This window comes from Oncorhynchus mykiss, chromosome 18 (assembly GCF_057628025.1).
Source record: "Oncorhynchus mykiss isolate SJ-2025 chromosome 18, ASM5762802v1, whole genome shotgun sequence".
Classification (NCBI taxonomy): domain Eukaryota; kingdom Metazoa; phylum Chordata; class Actinopteri; order Salmoniformes; family Salmonidae; genus Oncorhynchus; species Oncorhynchus mykiss.
Genome location: NC_143039.1, coordinates 45,725,236 through 45,742,346, shown reverse-complemented (window position 1 = coordinate 45,742,346; position 17,111 = coordinate 45,725,236). Strand labels below are relative to the sequence as shown.

Sequence of the window (17,111 nt, the reverse complement as noted above, 5' to 3'; positions counted from 1 at the left end):
AAGTGCGCATATTTTAGTTTTTGCCCTAGCAATAACGCCAACCTTTGACACGGGCAAAAACAATGTGCACACCCCTTGGGGAAACAGCTATTTTTACTCCAAATGGCATTCTGAAGTGATGAGACTGAGGGGGTTGAACTAGACAACCTCCAACTAGTATCTACTTCTGACACTCAATATACCAACATTCGTCATAAATTAATAATGCCATCATTAGGCAGATGACTGACCCATGAACTGCATGCATACAAATCTAATTTGTCACATGCGCCAAATGCTTAATTACAAGCCATTAACCAATGTAATTAAAAATGTTAATTACTCAAATGAAAGTAGCAAGGCTATATACATGGGGTACTGGTAGAGTCAATGTGCAGGGGCACATTAGTCAAGGTAATGTGTACATGTAGGTGGAGGTAAAGTGACCTTAGGACCTTATTAACTTGCCTCTTGTACTGCTGGCTGTGCAGTAGCAGAGAACCATCTGACTAGGGTTGCTAGTGACAATCAGGCCTTTCTGGCACCACCTGATAGAGATGATGGAGCTTAGCCCCAGGGATGTACTGGGCCCTGCACACTAGTGACTTGCGGTCAGAGGCTGAAATGTTGCCATACCAGGCAATGATGCCCTCCATGGTGCAGCTGTAGAACTTCAACCAACCTTAAATATTGGCGACCTTATCTTTGCTACAGCTCATATTCTATTACATACAAATTAAAAGTTAGATTTCCCATCCTGTACTCGAACTGGGCAAATATTGTTGCATGTATAGCTTATTTTACAATGGAAGCTTCCAAGGCAAAAACAGCGATACAGACCCCTACTGCCTGCTCTCAACCACATCACTGTTGCATATTAATATTTACCCTTTAAAACAGCAAGCGCCGTTCTTCCAATTTAATACACATTACTGTAACCCCATTAACATACATTTCCATTAATGAACGATTAAACTAAATCTGGATTCACTTAACTATAAAGCCAGCATAGGATACATAACACATTACTGAATAATCACAGAACAAAGTTATTTTTTTAATTTTATTGTTATGAACAAGGCCAATGGTGATCCTTTACTTCCCGGGGAGGATGATCCCATCATACTGAAAAGAAGAGAACAATTAGCTTACAATGCTCAGAAAAGAAGTCTACTCAAATCAGGAGAAATGGCAGACTTGTCAAAAATCCAGACCAAATACAAAATGTTCAATGAAGTACATATTCTTGAACCAATAGCCTTGCAACAAAAATGTTGAAGGGTCAACTGACAGTTCTCTTCCAATAGCATTAGAGCAGGTATTGGCAATCTTAAAGGCAAATAGGCAGTGTGAATGCAGTTTTCATTCCTGCCAAATGGCAACACCTGCCTCAAAGCTTGTTTGACAGGCTATGCAGTTTTAGCTCACCATTTATTGATTGCTAAAATTCTAATAGTTCACCTATGTCAGTTAATGTGACAAAACAAGCAAGTATAGCATAAAGAATCATTGTACCATCTAAATGGCTGTGAAATATTTATGACACCAAAAATAATTATATTTTCAGCTGGTGTACAAAATGTAAATTATGCATAAACTTAACAGGAAGCATAGAAATATTGTAAATAGAACACATCTACCACTTCAGACTTTCAATGAGAATGACAGATTTAAACATATTTCTGTGAATTGGCAGGTTGCCAAAGTGCAGCTTTAAAAGACACGAGCATTACTGCTCCTAGGAATAGGGGACTGAATCTTACTGGTAAACAACGGGTTTCAGACACCTGTCACGTTCATCTTTCTGATGTACATCGAATAAAAATCAACACCAGCCATTTGCAGGTACCATTGACCACCCTTAGAGAAACCAAACAAAATCAGTCAGATCATAGCTCAAACAGCCTCACCTTCTGCTGGAACCAGCGCATGGCCTCCTCTTTGCGGATACGGTGCCTGAAACCGATGCGACCGGTTTTCTGCTTCTTGTCAGCGATGCTGAAGCCAGGTCTGCCAAGGACCTGACAGAACAAAAGGAGAGAAAGAGGGTGGTTGAGAGTAGAAGGCATGCAAAAAACTATTGTATACCAACAGCCATGTTTATTTATTTTACCTTTACTAGGCAAGTCAGTTAAGAACAAATTATTATTTTCAATGACGGCCTAGGAACAGTGGGTTAACTGCCTGTTCAGGGGCAGAACAACAGATTTTGTACCTTGTCAGCTCGGTGGTTTGAACTTGCAACCTTCCGGTTACTAGTCCAACGCGCTAACCACTAGGCTACCCTGCCGCCCCATGTAAAGACAAGTTATTTAAAAAGCATTTGAAGCCACTCACGACATAGAAGTCCAGTCCATAGATACCGATGCTGGGGTCGTACTTGATTCCCAGATCAATGTGTTCCTGGATGCCAAAGCCGAAGTTCCCAGTGTCGGAGAAGTTGTTCTTCCTCAACTCGTACTCACGCACCTTTGGAAGGATGCGTTACACCAATTAGGAAGGGCAACATATAGCAACTTCAAGCAATCTGACTAAATACATTCCTAACCATGTGGACAAAGTTCACACCCTAGATAAAACACTATTGGTTGAAGTTGAACATGAGTGATACAATGCAAAACATTAGTCATTTAGCAGACACTTCTCCAGAGCAAATTGGGTTTAAGGGTCTTGTTCAAGGGCACATTGACAAACCTCTCCTAGTCGGCTCTGGGATTCAAACCAGCTACCTTATGTTTACTGGCACAACGCCCTTAGCCGCTGGGCTACCTGAGGCCCTAAAAGTATGCATAATTCAATAATGCATGGAACAGCAGCCAATGTTATGAAGGTTACCACACTACACTAAGCCCCAACCAAAGGTGTCAGAAACATTCCCTTGACAAATGAATGGTGATTAAGACATGTGCAAGGTCATCAAAACATCCATAAAAATGTAATGCAGTGTTTCTAATAAATAAGTAATATTGAAAGCACACCTTGAGTCCCTTCTCCAGGATCTCCTCAGCCTTAGCTCCACGTACGGTACAGTGGACAGCAATCTTTTCATTTCTGCGGATGCCGAAGGATCGCACAGTGTAGCGGGCTGAGGGGGACAGGTGAAAGAAATTGTAATCATAACACATTTCACTGACAAACAGAACGTGTCAGTCTGTTACCTAACAGTCAAACACACTGCCACTGATTAAAAGCACAGAATCAAGACAGTTTACCTACCCTTGGAGAAGACAGGCGTCTGTCCTGTCAGCTGCTCAAGCACCTTAGCAGCACGGGTCAGTCGGTCACCACTCTCCCCAACACAGATGTTCATACAGAGCTTGCGGATGCGAAGCTCACGCATGGGGTTCTCCTTTTTCTCGCCCTGTTCCTGTTGAAATATACAGATATGATATCATATATCATGAGGCTGGAAGGTTGACATTTACACACTGTAGCCAATAATGAAACTTCTGTTTGGATACATTAGCTGCCTGTTATGTAGGCTGGTTAAGTTAGCAACATGTTGCTAGTTCGGCTGCTAGCTAACTACTGTTACGTTAGCTAGCTAATAAATCCTGATCAATAGACAACAGTCCATCTTTAAGCTATTCCCAAAAAAAGCCATACGTGTTCACACCGATTTAAATCCATTCAAAAACGTGATTCAATGTGTTATTTACCATCCCAAGTGAACCACTAAAACCTGCCACACGGACATGCCCGTGCACATCCCCGACTGCTAATAGACAGCTATTAAAATGTTGCGGAATCAAAGTTCACAACTTCTTACAGAATATTTACAATATTTTCGCAAGGTTCGTATACGGACGTTCCAGTTACTTATTTAGCGGTAACTAACAAAGCACTGAGAAACGTATTCGGGGAGAGACCTCAACTACAACAACTATGTCGCTAGCCCTTACTGATGCTTCAATTAAATCAGTGGTCCATAACATCTTGGCCGTAATACAACTTCATTCCAATGCTGCACATGACTCTACTCACATCTGGCTATAAAAACACTGAGATTTTGGCCATATCACGCTGATGATTGTGGATTTAAACTGTAAACCGAGAAATCTCGCCATTTTATGTGTAAACGCTGTACTTACCGCCATGTTTAATCACTAGAAGAGGACGAGACGTTTCCGGCGCAGCATATTTATAGGGAAGTGTTCGAATAAATGGGCCCTACGTAACATACTGAATTTGAAGGACGGTTCCATAAGCCCCCAAAGTCAATAATAAAGTACAGTAAAACTGTATCTATCAGTATTAAATTAGGCTTATATAATAATATTTAGATTCAAGAATTCACACACACACACACACACACACACACACACACACACACACACACACACACACACACACACACACACACACACACACACACACACACACTATAATAAATCATATAGGATCATACATGATGGACAAGTATTTCATTGATAAATAATATGTTTTATTTAAAAGTTTGTCATGAAGTACATTGGGGTAGTGGACAGAAGTAGTAAACAATACATTGTATAGCTACTATATTCTTGGTAATTTGCATATATTTAGCATTTACATACAAATACAGAAATGTTACTTTTTTCATTGTGTTTATTATTAAGAGCAAAGACATAATTTAGAGATAAATAAAAATCTGTTTAAAAATGGCTTATCATTCTCTACATCTGCATAACATTTTAGCGCCCTCTGCTGTAGATTGGACTGTCTCTGCTACTTTCCTACCACTGATGGGCAGAGGTAACAAACAACACAGACCAAAGCCACAACCAAAGCTAAAATGTTGAACATTTTCACTAAAGCTTTTGTCTCAATAACTTTGAGTGGCTGGATAATAGGAGACTGGATAACATGAGTCTGCTGTACAACAATGGATGGCTGGGACTGGGAGTTACTGGGGGAGTGTACTGCCAGTGGTGGGGCAGGAGCCGGGGGCATTAAAAGGGGAAGCCCCTGTCTCCTCTGCTCCTCCAGAGCCTCAGTCAGAAACACCAGAGCTTTGCGTGGGAAGGTCAGTGCGGCGAAGAGGTTGGAGCTGGGGACAAAGAAGTGGGGTAGCAGGCCGCTCCTTGCGTGGCCCTCCAGGGCCCCTAGGAGGTGCATGAAGCAGGCAGGCAGATGATGCAGTGTCCACAGGGAGTCCTGGGCCCTGATGGAAAGGGTGTGTAGAAAGACTGTCTTCCCATGGTAGGAGCACAGAGCATCCAGCTCCTGAGGGTAGCGTTTCTTCAGTCCCTCGATCAGACACTTGAGGAGCTTAAAGCACTGCTTACTAAAGAAGAGGAAGAGAGAAAGATAGGTATTGTTCATGATGTTGATGACTTCATATAAAGGTATTTGTTCAGTATTAGGGAGAAATGAGTCACAGATGCTGGTAAATGCTGTAGTAGAGTGAATTATGACCGGCAGCACTTGGTGGCAGAGCTCTCACAGCAGGTCCTCTTGTTCCCATGAGTCTTGATTAGTTCCTTTTCTATGTGAGAAAATGAAATTCTCCAACTCTCTGCAGCAGACAAGCAGCCACAAATAAAAGGGAATCATTTTCAATAAAAGGAAAAATGGCATTCACTGTATCAATCGTGACAAAATCTATCCACATACATCTATGGCTCTGGCACAAGAACAATGTAATGTTACACACACCTTTAGCTGCCTCACTGAGGTTACGCCCTGGCGGTTTCTTGGGCACAAAGAAGCAAGTTTGGTGGGTGAGAGAGCGCCGGGTCTTCTTCCCCAGCCAGTTGTTCACATCTGGGCCTGCGCGGGCAGCCAGAGGCCAGCTCTGTGAGGAGGGCACTTCCAAGGCGGGCACCACATCCACAGAAAGTAGTTCCTCTTTCCCATTATCCACCTCCAACAGGGAAAGGGTCACCGCTGGGGAGTTTGGACGCTTCCTCTTCACAACCCAACGCCAGCTATTTCCAGGCACTGCTGATCAAAGAACACACAAAAGCCTACAGGTATGTGCCACGTCATATTTAGACAAACAGTTTATATTACTAATATATATATAGGTGGCTGGAGATGTGGACACCGACCACTGACCTCTAAGACTCAAGGATTCATATTGACCCCTTAACAACATAGCATCCACAGATAAACCAGTCGGACAAGATACAGCATATGAACACACAGTATGGGTAGGTGAGCACTTGTATGACTGCATTTCCACACAATCAGGTGAATATAGACCTGTTACCACACCTTTGTAGGTGCTGATGAACTTTCGGACCAGACGGTGCATTTCCCTTATGATCTTGCTGGCTGAGATGGTGAGCCCATCTTCCAATAGGAAAGACCGTATGTGGGAACGCGTCGGTCGGGAAAGGGCGACTTCGTAGAACAGGCCGTGGTATTGGTCCAGCTCAGTCATTTTGAGGCGGGAAGGAGACTGGAGCTTCAGCATCATGTCAAACTCATTTGGGTTGTGTATCTGTTGGCACACAATGGTAAAAGGTACTATGCATTATTTACATGCTATTTCGTTTCGTTCACAGGATTCTAATAACAGTAAAGTATACTCACTGAATGCTAAAGGCAGGTTTGACAGACCCAGATTTGTAAGTCCAGAAGACTTACAAACAGCAACACTTGGCATTCAACACAAGAAGAACAACGACCTCCATGTTTGCATGTCATGTTTCCTATTATGTACAGTATGTCAGAGATAAGCTTCAGTATTGACTCATAGATACTGCCTAATCAGTCGCTCAATGTTCATCTATGTTTATCAAAACACACCTTTAGTGAAAATGTGGATCATTTGCTGCCGGTAATTATTTTGTGTTCATGGGTTTTAATTGAGCCGCCAGCCAGAGACAATTCCCGTCTCATGGTGTGAGTTACCTTAACCATCTCGTAGTATGAACCACTGTTGAGCACAGAGGCTGACTGGAAGTAGGGCTGCTCGTCACTGTTCTTGAGGAAGACCAGCAGGCTGTCCCGGAGATGGTTGACCAAGTCCACGGCCCACTGGCGGTCACTCTGGCGGAGCTTGAGGTCCTGTGACCGAAGCCTGATCCAGCGGGCCAGCTCTGGGGTGATAGGGGCCAGCTCGTACCCTGGTGTGGGGTTCTGGGCTGTGGACAGATCGAAGTATTGGCAGGACTGTCTCAGATGAGCATATTTCCTGACAACAAACCATGGGTGACCAAAGAATTGAAAGTGGTGCTTAATAAGAAGAAACAAGTGGACAAGAGGCACAGAGAGTGAACAAAGAGATTTTAAAAAAGATGCCAGTACAAGAATAAGGTGCAACAGATAATATTACAGGGGGACTCTCGGGTCGGCCTGGTTGGGCATTCAGAATATTTCAAACGCCCTGCCTATTTGTTTGTAAAATATCCTTTGCGATTTATTTTACATTTTTAGATGTTGTATGTTTTATGACTGCTGCAAGATGAATTGCCTCTGTTACAGAATCCATATCTGGACAGACAAGATGGAGATGGAGGTAGCCCCATAGAGGACTCTCAGACTGGGGCATAAAAAGAAGCATGAATGGTGCAATTTTTGCCCCATTTTACACATGAACTTCATCTCCAAAACATTTTTTTTTTTGTACTTTGTACCCCCTTTTCAACCCAATTGGTAGTTACAGTCTTGTCCAATCGCTGCAACTCCCGTACGAACTCGGGAGAGTTGATGGTCGAGAGCCACGCATTCCCCCGAAACACGACCCTGCCAAGCCGGTGCTCGCTTAACCTGGAAGCCTCGCTTAACTTCCTCCGACCAATGTGTCGGAGGAAACACTGTACAACTGGCAAACGAAGTCAGCATGCATGCACTTGGCCCACCACAAGGAGTTGCAAGAGCGCTAGTTGACAAGGACATCCCAGCCGGCCAAACCCCCCCCTAACCCAAACGACACTGGGCCAATTGTGCGCTGCCTCATGGGTGTCCCGGTCGCGGCCGGCTGCAACACAGCCTGGGATCGAACCCGGGTCTGTAGTGACGCCCCAAGCACTGCGATGCAGAGCCTTAGACCGCTGCGCCACTTGGGAGGCCTCCAAAACATTGCAGATGCAAAAAGTCACTCAACTCAGGATATGGATTCTGGCAAGATGAATGAATGTAACATGTTACTGATTGATTGTCTTAGCGTCTTTGACATACAATGATACCCACATCAGATGAGGACAATCAACAATACCATTGAAGCGAGCAGGTTGACCGTGCTATTACCTGTCAGGTGTGGTCACTGCCTAGGGAGGGGTGAGTTGTGTGTGGCTGGGGTACTGGAGTTTCCATCAGTCTCCTGACCCAACGATGCCCCAGTCTGAGAGTCCTCTATGGGGCTACCTCCATCTCCATCTTGTTTGTCCAGATACCCACCCTCCTCTGCCTCTCTGCCCAGGCTAGGTTGGAGGTTGACGGGGGTGGACGAGGTCCCGGCGTGGGCCCATGACTGAGGAATTGTCTGGGGCTCTCTAGGGGGTGTGGATGGAACTGAGGTCTGTCTCCTGGAGGATGACCTCCTCTGAGGTGTGGTTCTGTTCATCTTTCTACTGTGATCAACACACGCACACAAACACATCAATCAATTCAGAGAAACGAGAATGACATAAATGGAATTTGAATATCCTCTTCCTTTTAGGTTGAAAGTACATGGGACGGGATCGCGCAATAACAAAAACAACCTTGCTCAGTCTTTAGTGGGTGCATAGTAACGTAGTATCAGAGATCATATATAAGTTCTATGTCATTTTAAGCACGGTACATACAATGTACAATGACTGTAATGCTGAGGCCCTGCCCAGAGGAATGAATGTAATTGTGATTTCCTAGACCTTCTAAACCAGACTACATGTTACTCTCGACAACTTCGCTTGCAACCATTTCTTCATAATCCCAGACTGATTGTTAGAGAATCATTCAACCATTTCTTCATAATCCCAGACTGATTGTTAGAGAATCATTCAACCATTGTGACATTTTACAGGGGTTGTTAAGACTTACCTATTGCCCAGTTGTAGACACAAATTGCAGCTTGTTAGGGGGACATTGAAACGTCTCCATTGCTCCTCTCTGTGTCAGCTCAAGTATTTCTGGTTCCGGACACTATTCCCTTTCTATTTCCCAACTGTGATGTCACATATCACTCAAAGATAATAGATCGTTTCTCCCTCTGTCTCTGTAGCAGTGGATCATGGATTGCACAACTGAATTCTAGGTGCGGTGTTGCTAGGGACACAGTAAGGAAGAGGTTTCACCAGTGTGACGTCATTCCATAAAGATTTGTTATGCTCTACCTGGCTTGTGAAAGCTTTTGTATATAAAAACCACGCAACTGGTTTCTCCTTCTGTCAGAACCCCTTACCTTGACAGTAGCCGACATTTACCGGGGTATTATTTCCCCTATTGAGAAATCACTCCTCTGAAAATAGGAATCAACAGTACTGACATGTTTACCAACAGCACTTACATTTCTGATGTAACTCAAAGGAGAGAATGCTTAAAACGGAGGCAGTGAATATCTATTGAATATTCCCCAAAGTTGTTATTATTTTCTGTTTGTAGCCAATATTGTAAACCAATGGAGTGTATTCAGCAAATCAATCCAAAATTTGACAATTAGCTCAATGTTTCACAGCAACAGAAACCAGACTTTATTTTAATATTCTAACACAACATATCATGGTAGATAGCAGTATGGATCCAACAGTAACTGATTCAGCGTTTTGGCTTTATGAGAATCAAGAAAACAGCAGCGTTTTGGCGGTTCATGTTCATGGTTTTTTATTTTATCATAATTTTCCCTAAAGCATTATTCTTCGAACATTTGCTTTCCTTTCCTGCGAAAATTTTTGCGATGGGTTTTTATTAGCATTAGCCAGTCCTTGAGTAGAGAGCTCAGGTTCTGAGACACTGCAGGATGGGATGCCGGTGACACACTTTGTTGTTGCTGGATGTCTGGAGCAGGAATTCATTTAGCTTTGGCAGCCTTAACGGCGGACTTGGTCACCTTGCCAGTGCTGGCAGCCTTCTTGTCGACGGCCTTGATGACACCAACAGCCACGGTCTGCCTCATGTCACGCACGGCAAAACGACCTGCAACGATGCAGCAACAAAGAGATATGGTTACTGGAATGGAGTGTCAGAATATTCCTGAAGTCACTGTAGTTCCTAAAGAGTTTTTGTAAGTGACGTTGTAAGGTATTGAGGCTAGTAAGATCTCTTCACCTTCTTACAAGCAATCAACAGTAAATGTGTGGCGAGTTCTTTCAACACCAAACGGCTACATTACCCAGATGGGTCCTATACAGTGATGATAAACCCCCCCCCCCCCCCCCCCACGTAACATTCAGTTTTTTAATAGCACTGCATAAATAAGACCCATAATCGTCATCATAAGGAATTGGTGTGTGACTCACCGAGGGGAGGGTAGGCGGCGAAGCTCTCCACACACATGGGCTTTCCTGGCACCATGACGATGATGGCGGCGTCTCCAGACTTCAGGGCTTTGGGGTTGTCCTCAAGCTTCTTGCCGGAACGACGGTCGATCTTCTCCTTGAGCTCGCTGAACTTGCAGGCGATGTGAGCGGTATGGCAATCCAGCACGGGGGCATAGCCCTGGGAGATGGTGCCCGGGTGGTTCAGGATGATGACCTGAGGATTGGGGTAAAGGTTGGGTAAGGATGGGATAGAATCTAGAACTACATTGACAGGGGGTTGGAACGTGGGTAAACTGAATTTAGAAAAATGTTTAATGAAAGTGCAAATGTTTGGCCAGAAACGAGACATGAAGGAAAGTAGACTTGGAAATATTTCAAATCAGTCCCATCTCTCACCTGAGCGGTGAAGTTGCCGGCCTCCATTGGAGGGTCGTTCTTGCTGTCTCCAGCCACGTTGCCACGACGAATATCCTTGACGGACACGTTCTTGACGTTGAAGCCCACGTTGTCACCGGGGAGAGCCGCTTCCAGGGTCTCGTGGTGCATCTCCACAGACTTGACTTCAGTGGTGACGTTAGCGGGGGCGAAGGTGACGATCATACCGGCCTTCAGGGTTCCAGTCTCCACACGGCCCACGGGCACTGTTCCAATACCTAAAGGGAAACAAGTATTTACCCACAAGAGCCATACCCCGTCATGTCTAAAGGAAATAACCAGTATATTGAAACATATTGATATATAACTGGTTCTTACCTCCAATTTTGTAGACGTCCTGCAGGGGCAGACGGAGAGGCTTGTTGGTGGGGCGGGAGGGGGGCAGGATAGAGTCCAGAGCCTCCAGAAGGGTCACACCATTAGCGCCACCCTCCTTACGCTCAACCTTCCATCCCTTGAACCAGCCCATCTGCAATGGGAAACAATGTTACTGTTCTTGTGTGGATCAAAATTAGGATGAGGCTTGCTGACCTGTCAGTGCTTTACCTTCTATAATGTTCCAGCCCTAATAATTTAGGCATATGACCACCTAAAACTACACTGCTGCGGTGGAGTGTACTGTGGGGATGGACTACTCACATTAGGGCTGGCTTCCAGCATGTTGTCCCCATGCCATCCAGAGATGGGCACAAAGGCGACTGTGGCAGGGTTATAGCCGATCTTCTTGATGTAAGTGCTGACCTCCTTCTGGATCTCCTCAAAACGCTTCTGGCTGTAAGGGGGCTCTGTGGAGTCCATCTTGTTGACACCAACGATGAGCTGCTTCACTCCCAGAGTGTAGGCCAGGAGAGCGTGCTCACGAGTCTGCCCGTTCTTTGAGATACCGGCCTCAAACTCACCAACACCACCAGCAACGACCAGCACAGCGCAATCAGCCTGAGACAAAGACATGACACTTCAAATGTCATGGTAAAATGCTACTACTGATCATTTCATAATTAGGAAACAGGAAACCAGCAATGGTTATTAAAGCTTTTCTTTACCTGAGATGTACCGGTGATCATGTTCTTGATGAAGTCTCTGTGTCCAGGGGCATCAATGATTGTGACGTAGTACTTGGCGGTCTCAAACTTCCACAAGGAAATGTCGATGGTGATACCACGCTCTCGTTCAGCCTTCAGCTTGTCCAGCACCCAGGCATACTTGAAAGAGCCTTTGCCCATCTACACAAGCAGAGAATCAAGTTTGCATTTATTTCACTTAAGTCTATTGCCTACAGTTGTAATATTTTTTAGATCATATCTACCCAATTAGGCCTACTACAAATGCATATAATTTTGGGGCATTTTGTCATTTACACAATCCAGACTAACACAAAATGACTGCCTAATCAGATTAATAAAATTATTCTGCTAGTTGAGCAAGTTTTTTCCCAGCAATTTACTGATGCCCAAATACGTTTGACCACCATATCATTTGCATACCTTCATTTTGAGTTCTCTTTTTACCTGACTAAACGAGTTGCAGTTCAATGACTCAATTTAACCATTTTTAGAAGGCATTTTTGCATTTAGTTACCGCAGAATGACTGGCCACAACTGACAGCGATACACACTTTCGTACAGTAGGTGTCGCTTGTGTCAAAGCAATCTTTCCAATGATTTTCAGCTGTAACCACGCCCGTTATGTCGCTATTCATAGCTGCAGACAAAAAAAAAAATCCAGAAATGTCAGGGCGCCCAAACCTACCTCAGCAGCCTCCTTCTCGAACTTCTCAATGGTTCTCTTGTCAATGCCTCCGCATTTGTAGATAAGATGGCCGGTGGTGGTGGACTTCCCGGAGTCGACATGGCCAATGACCACGATGTTGATGTGGATCTTTTCCTTTCCCATTATGATTTACTGATTGAAAGGAAACTGACGTAACTACCGATGCACAAATACATTTACACAAAATACGCATGCAAATAACATGGTAGCAGGAGATGCATACAATATTGATGCCTTTGACGCCCAGCGGCACCACTGACTCATGCACCATGTGCTATCCGCAAATCGTCCTCCATGTTAAATCGGGGGACAAGCGAGCCGGCCATGTTGGGTCGTCACTAGTTACCACAGCCAAAGTCATACACCCCGCCTAGTTGGAGTTATCCCACACGTCTAATTCATTAGTTATCCTTCTAGTTCAGTCGAATAGTTCGCTGGTAGCTAGTTAACCACTGCACATGATGCGGTCAACTATGTTGGACAGAGCAGTGGTCTCCAATGACAATTTATGAATCCAAATGAAAACGAGCAGTTAGAAAAACCCATCTCTAGTACAATTAGACCGGTCCTTATCATGCTCGTGAAATGAGTTACTTGTTAGGCTAGCACGACTCATGACCATCCCATTATCACAATTTTAAGCGAACAGTGTTAGCCACAAGCCATTAACCAGTATATCCTGAAATAAGCATTCTGTTACACTAACCTGCGATAGGTTTACGGTTATCCCTGCTTTAGACCGGAGAAAAAGGGAAGAATTTGATCTCACATTTCTTTTTATACCGGTGCTGTGAGGGGCGGGAGAGCAGCAAATGCTAAAGCACTGCTGTCATCAATAAAATAGGGTGCTATTGGTTGCACCAGTGTAACCCACCAAGGTGATTGGACTGCAAAAACCCATCACAGCCCTGCAGCTGTCAGGGATAGGATGTGTCAAAACAGCTGCAACGACCAGTTACATACAGCATTGCACTTGTCCTACCCTATGGAGCAGCTCCCACTGAACTACAAGCACACGAAGGACAAAGGATTAAGGAAAACAGCAGGATTTTTGGTCAAGACATTTAAAGACCTTTATTAGTTATCAGCAGTTTACTTCCAATTTAATAGTAGAATCAAAACAGGTTCCGTTCAACCATATACACAATTTAACTGAAAGAGGCACCGCCTGTAATGACGAATCCACAAGTGTCTCCACGTTGGGTTCCTTTCCTGCGGAAACTTTTACGATGAGTTTTAATCAGCATTAACCAGTCCTTAAGTATAGAGCTTAGGTTTTGAGACGCCGCAGGATGTTGGGCAGCAGACACCGCTACCTGAGGGACGTCCTGTGGGAGGGGAATTCACTTTTTACCGGCCTTAACGGCAGACTTTGTGACCTTGCCGCTTGAGGCGGCCTTCTTGTCAACAGCCTTGATGACACCGACAGCGACTGTCTGTCTCATGTCACGCACAGCAAAACGACCTGCAGGAGATTGAAAAGGCAGCGTTACTATATTGCCAGAAGCATAGAGGACCTTAAGGATTATCAATGTTTTGGTGATGAGGGCCTGTGGATAACTTACCAAGAGGGGGGTATTCCTGGAAACTCTCCACACACATGGGCTTGCCGGGGATCATGTCAACGATAGCAGCATCTCCAGACTTCAGGAACTTGGGGGCATCTTCAAGCTTCTTGCCGGACCGACGGTCAATCTTCTCCTTGAGCTCACTGAACTTGCAGGCGATGTGAGCAGTATGGCAATCCAGCACAGGGGCATAGCCCTGGGAGATCTGGCCAGGGTGGTTCAGGATGATTACCTGGAAAAACAAGGCGTGGTCAATTAGCGCAAGAACAATTGTCATGGGAAGTAACCTGCCCCGCCCAACTACAAACAGTATGCCTACTTGAGCAGTGAAAGTGCCAGCCTCCATTGGAGGGTCATTCTTGCTGTCTCCAGCTACGTTGCCACGACGGATATCCTTGACGGACACGTTCTTGACGTTGAATCCGACGTTGTCACCGGGCATAGCCGATTCCAGGGTCTCGTGGTGCATCTCCACAGACTTGACTTCAGTGGTGACGTTAGCGGGGGCGAAGGTGACGATCATACCGGCCTTCAGGGTGCCTGTCTCCACACGGCCCACAGGTACAGTTCCAATACCTGAGGAAACCAGGGGAGTAGATTAACCAACGAGCAGAACCAAACCTTTGCGTGTCAGTCACTTTCATGAAGTTTAACAGATTCTTACCACCAATTTTGTAAACATCCTGGAGGGGCAGACGAAGGGGCTTGTCTGTGGGGCGGGATGGGGGCAGGATGCTGTCCAGGGCCTCCAGCAGAGTCACACCATTGGCGTTACCATCCTTACGCTCGACCTTCCATCCCTTGAACCAGCCCATCTGGAATAAGAGAAAAAGCATTTAGAAACAGTAATATGTATTCAAATGACAGGCAAAACTATTTCACAGTAGTGTACTGTTGGGATGGACTACTCACGTTGGCGCTGGCTTCCAGCATGTTGTCCCCATGCCATCCAGAGATGGGCACAAAGGCGACGGTGGCAGGGTTATAGCCGATCTTCTTGATGTAGGTGCTGACCTCCTTCTGGATCTCCTCAAAACGCTTCTGGCTGTAAGGGGGCTCTGTGGAGTCCATCTTGTTGACGCCAACGATGAGCTGCTTCACTCCCAGAGTGAAAGCAAGGAGAGCGTGCTCACGAGTCTGCCCATTCTTTGAGATACCGGCCTCAAACTCACCAACACCACCAGCAACGACCAGCACAGCACAATCAGCCTGGGGGGGGGGGGGGGGGGATTAAGGTTGGTCAGCCCACCACCTTAAACTGAAACTAAGAGGCTGTAGATTAACAGTACAGTCCAATTGCAGTGGGCCCCACTTACCTGAGATGTACCGGTGATCATGTTCTTGATGAAGTCTCTGTGCCCAGGGGCATCAATGATGGTGACGTAGTACCTGCCGGTCTCGAACTTCCACAGGGAAATGTCAATCGTGATGCCACGCTCACGCTCAGCCTTCAGCTTGTCCAGCACCCAGGCATACTTGAAAGAGCCCTTACCCATCTAAAGATGGGAAGTCAAAATAATTCTTACATTAAATCACTTCAATGTGATCAAGCTACATGTTAAATTGCATCGTGAGCAAGTACAGCATTCAGGGTCAAGCCTAGAATGTTATGGGAAACTAAGCCAATAATCTACACTACTTTAAAAAACGAAATTGAAATGGATTGTTCAGTATACTTTCAGAAACGTAATTTAAGCATTTTGTGAAGTGGAAATAGAGGCTGTGTACTAGAGATGGGACAACAGAGTCGGCTTTCCGTGGCGGTGCTCAGTAAGTTATTAGCTAAAAAAATATATACACACTGTACCCTTCTAGCAACGAAGGCCTCAGCCACCATTACACAAAGTGCATCGTCATCACCCGGACGCTAGGCCCGCGCGCAAGCGCCACCCCACATGCGCGTACTCGTTACACACCCTACCGGCTTCGCCGTTCAAAGACCATGCTGGCGTCGCCATTTAATCCAAAGTATTGTAACCAACGAGTTTAGGAAATGCTTACCTCAGCAGCCTCCTTCTCGAACTTCTCAATGGTTCTCTTGTCAATGCCTCCGCATTTGTAGATCAGATGGCCGGTGGTGGTGGACTTCCCGGAGTCGACGTGGCCAATGACCACGATGTTGATGTGGATCTTTTCCTTTCCCATGGTCGCTTACTTAAGTTTCTGAAATAAAATGAGAAACCACTTAGCTAAGCCACATTGCCTCTTGGAATATGGCTGCAAATAAAACGCAGGTCACCGTCTAACAATCTTTTGTCGATGGTCCAAAAATATAATACATATCCCAGTAAGAATAGGACCCCATAAAAAAATGTTTTTTAAAGTCACCACTCGACAAAGTTAACTCATCCGATGCGATTTGACAAAGGGTGAATGAGCCATGACCACGTAGGCCTTAGTCCGCCATGGGCCAAACGAGACACGTGTTACTTCTGGGCCACGTCGTGTTAAGTTACAGAAAGATTTCCAAATATCCGAGAGGAATTTAGCTATCACAACTCGACAACTGTCGCCTGGGCTACCGTGCAATTCACTTTAATGGAAGACAGACATTCCATTTAGCTACTCAGCCACACAGACCACTGCTTTAGTATCCTTTGTTCTCCCCCCCCAGTTTCCCCTCCCCCAAACGAAAAGTGTAATTTTCTGACAAACTAAAAACTTCAGTAAAGACAACATTATGGCCATTTGTATAAAGTAACTAATCACAGCATCCTTGACGTTACACCATCAAATCCACAGGTTAATTGAAACGACAGACAGAAGGCTAACAAATGTATTCGCTATAGTACATTTTCGCAATACGGCTAGATATGAGAAAAAAAAAAGTAAAAATATAACCACTTGTAAATTCAAGAACAGATTAGGCCCGTTTTTGAAACCACTTGATGATAAACGCGCTTACCGGTGTCACTACGAAATCACACTGCTACTACCACTGCTGTTGCCCTTAACCAGGTAACAGAAAGAG

The 17,111-nt window shown here is 45.0% G+C and overlaps 4 protein-coding genes across 7 annotated transcripts; all 4 read right to left on the bottom strand.

Moving 5' to 3' along the window:
- Window positions 1-1,050: 1,050 nt before the first annotated feature.
- On the bottom strand, window positions 1,051-4,084 carry rl11 (60S ribosomal protein L11). Its single transcript, NM_001165165.2, is given in 6 exon segments — window positions 1,051-1,104; window positions 1,890-2,000; window positions 2,317-2,448; window positions 2,958-3,064; window positions 3,196-3,346; window positions 4,071-4,084. Coding segments are annotated over 6 exon segments (537 nt in total). The 5' UTR covers window positions 4,077-4,084; the 3' UTR covers window positions 1,051-1,074.
- A 317-nt stretch (window positions 4,085-4,401) lies between these two features.
- On the bottom strand, window positions 4,402-9,194 carry LOC110496144 (cyclic GMP-AMP synthase-like). Of its 4 annotated transcripts, none has more exons than XM_090208525.1 (7): window positions 8,932-9,194; window positions 8,158-8,480; window positions 6,820-7,052; window positions 6,178-6,406; window positions 5,617-5,904; window positions 5,377-5,476; window positions 4,402-5,245 (listed from the first exon to the last, which is right to left on the bottom strand). In XM_090208525.1, the coding sequence occupies exons 3-7, from the start codon at window positions 6,826-6,828 to the stop codon at window positions 4,687-4,689; spliced, it is 1,185 nt and encodes a 394-aa protein (XP_090064651.1). In that variant the 5' UTR covers window positions 6,829-7,052; window positions 8,158-8,480; window positions 8,932-9,194; the 3' UTR covers window positions 4,402-4,686. The 4 variants fall into 4 exon arrangements, with proteins under 4 accessions (XP_090064651.1, XP_090064653.1, XP_090064652.1 ...); XM_090208527.1 differs by having other exon boundaries at window positions 5,617-5,901; XM_090208526.1 differs by lacking the exon at window positions 8,158-8,480 and having other exon boundaries at window positions 8,932-9,076.
- Window positions 9,195-9,685: 491 nt separating this feature from the next.
- LOC110496142 (elongation factor 1-alpha) lies at window positions 9,686-13,321 on the bottom strand. Its single transcript, XM_021571865.3, has 8 exons — window positions 13,279-13,321; window positions 12,552-12,704; window positions 11,846-12,025; window positions 11,442-11,738; window positions 11,121-11,271; window positions 10,764-11,020; window positions 10,347-10,581; window positions 9,686-10,023 (listed from the first exon to the last, which is right to left on the bottom strand). Exons 2-8 carry the CDS (start codon window positions 12,693-12,695, stop codon window positions 9,899-9,901), a joined length of 1,389 nt encoding a protein of 462 aa, XP_021427540.1. The 5' UTR covers window positions 12,696-12,704; window positions 13,279-13,321; the 3' UTR covers window positions 9,686-9,898.
- Window positions 13,322-13,620: 299 nt separating this feature from the next.
- Window positions 13,621-17,111, bottom strand: LOC110496143 (elongation factor 1-alpha, oocyte form). Its single transcript, XM_021571866.3, has 8 exons — window positions 17,046-17,111; window positions 16,142-16,303; window positions 15,457-15,636; window positions 15,053-15,349; window positions 14,805-14,955; window positions 14,460-14,716; window positions 14,138-14,372; window positions 13,621-14,037 (listed from the first exon to the last, which is right to left on the bottom strand). Exons 2-8 carry the CDS (start codon window positions 16,283-16,285, stop codon window positions 13,916-13,918), a joined length of 1,386 nt encoding a protein of 461 aa, XP_021427541.1. The 5' UTR covers window positions 16,286-16,303; window positions 17,046-17,111; the 3' UTR covers window positions 13,621-13,915.

Coding starts and splice junctions, on each gene's coding strand:
- LOC110496144 (XM_090208525.1), bottom strand. Junction 5,905..6,177: donor GTTCATCAGCACCTACAAAG/GTGTGGTAACAG, acceptor TTCTTTGATCAG/CAGTGCCTGGAAATAGCTGG. Junction 5,246..5,376: donor TCTGCCACCAAGTGCTGCCG/GTCATAATTCAC, acceptor CCTCTTCTTTAG/TAAGCAGTGCTTTAAGCTCC.
- LOC110496142 (XM_021571865.3), bottom strand. CDS start 12,695: ATGGGAAAGGAAAAGATCCACATCAACATCGTGGTCATTGGCCATGTC. Junction 12,026..12,551: donor TCGAGAAGGAGGCTGCTGAG/GTAGGTTTGGGC, acceptor CTGCTTGTGTAG/ATGGGCAAAGGCTCTTTCAA. Junction 11,739..11,845: donor TGATCACCGGTACATCTCAG/GTAAAGAAAAGC, acceptor TCTTTGTCTCAG/GCTGATTGCGCTGTGCTGGT.
- LOC110496143 (XM_021571866.3), bottom strand. CDS start 16,285: ATGGGAAAGGAAAAGATCCACATCAACATCGTGGTCATTGGCCACGTC. Junction 15,637..16,141: donor TCGAGAAGGAGGCTGCTGAG/GTAAGCATTTCC, acceptor TCCCATCTTTAG/ATGGGTAAGGGCTCTTTCAA. Junction 15,350..15,456: donor TGATCACCGGTACATCTCAG/GTAAGTGGGGCC, acceptor CCCCCCCCCCAG/GCTGATTGTGCTGTGCTGGT.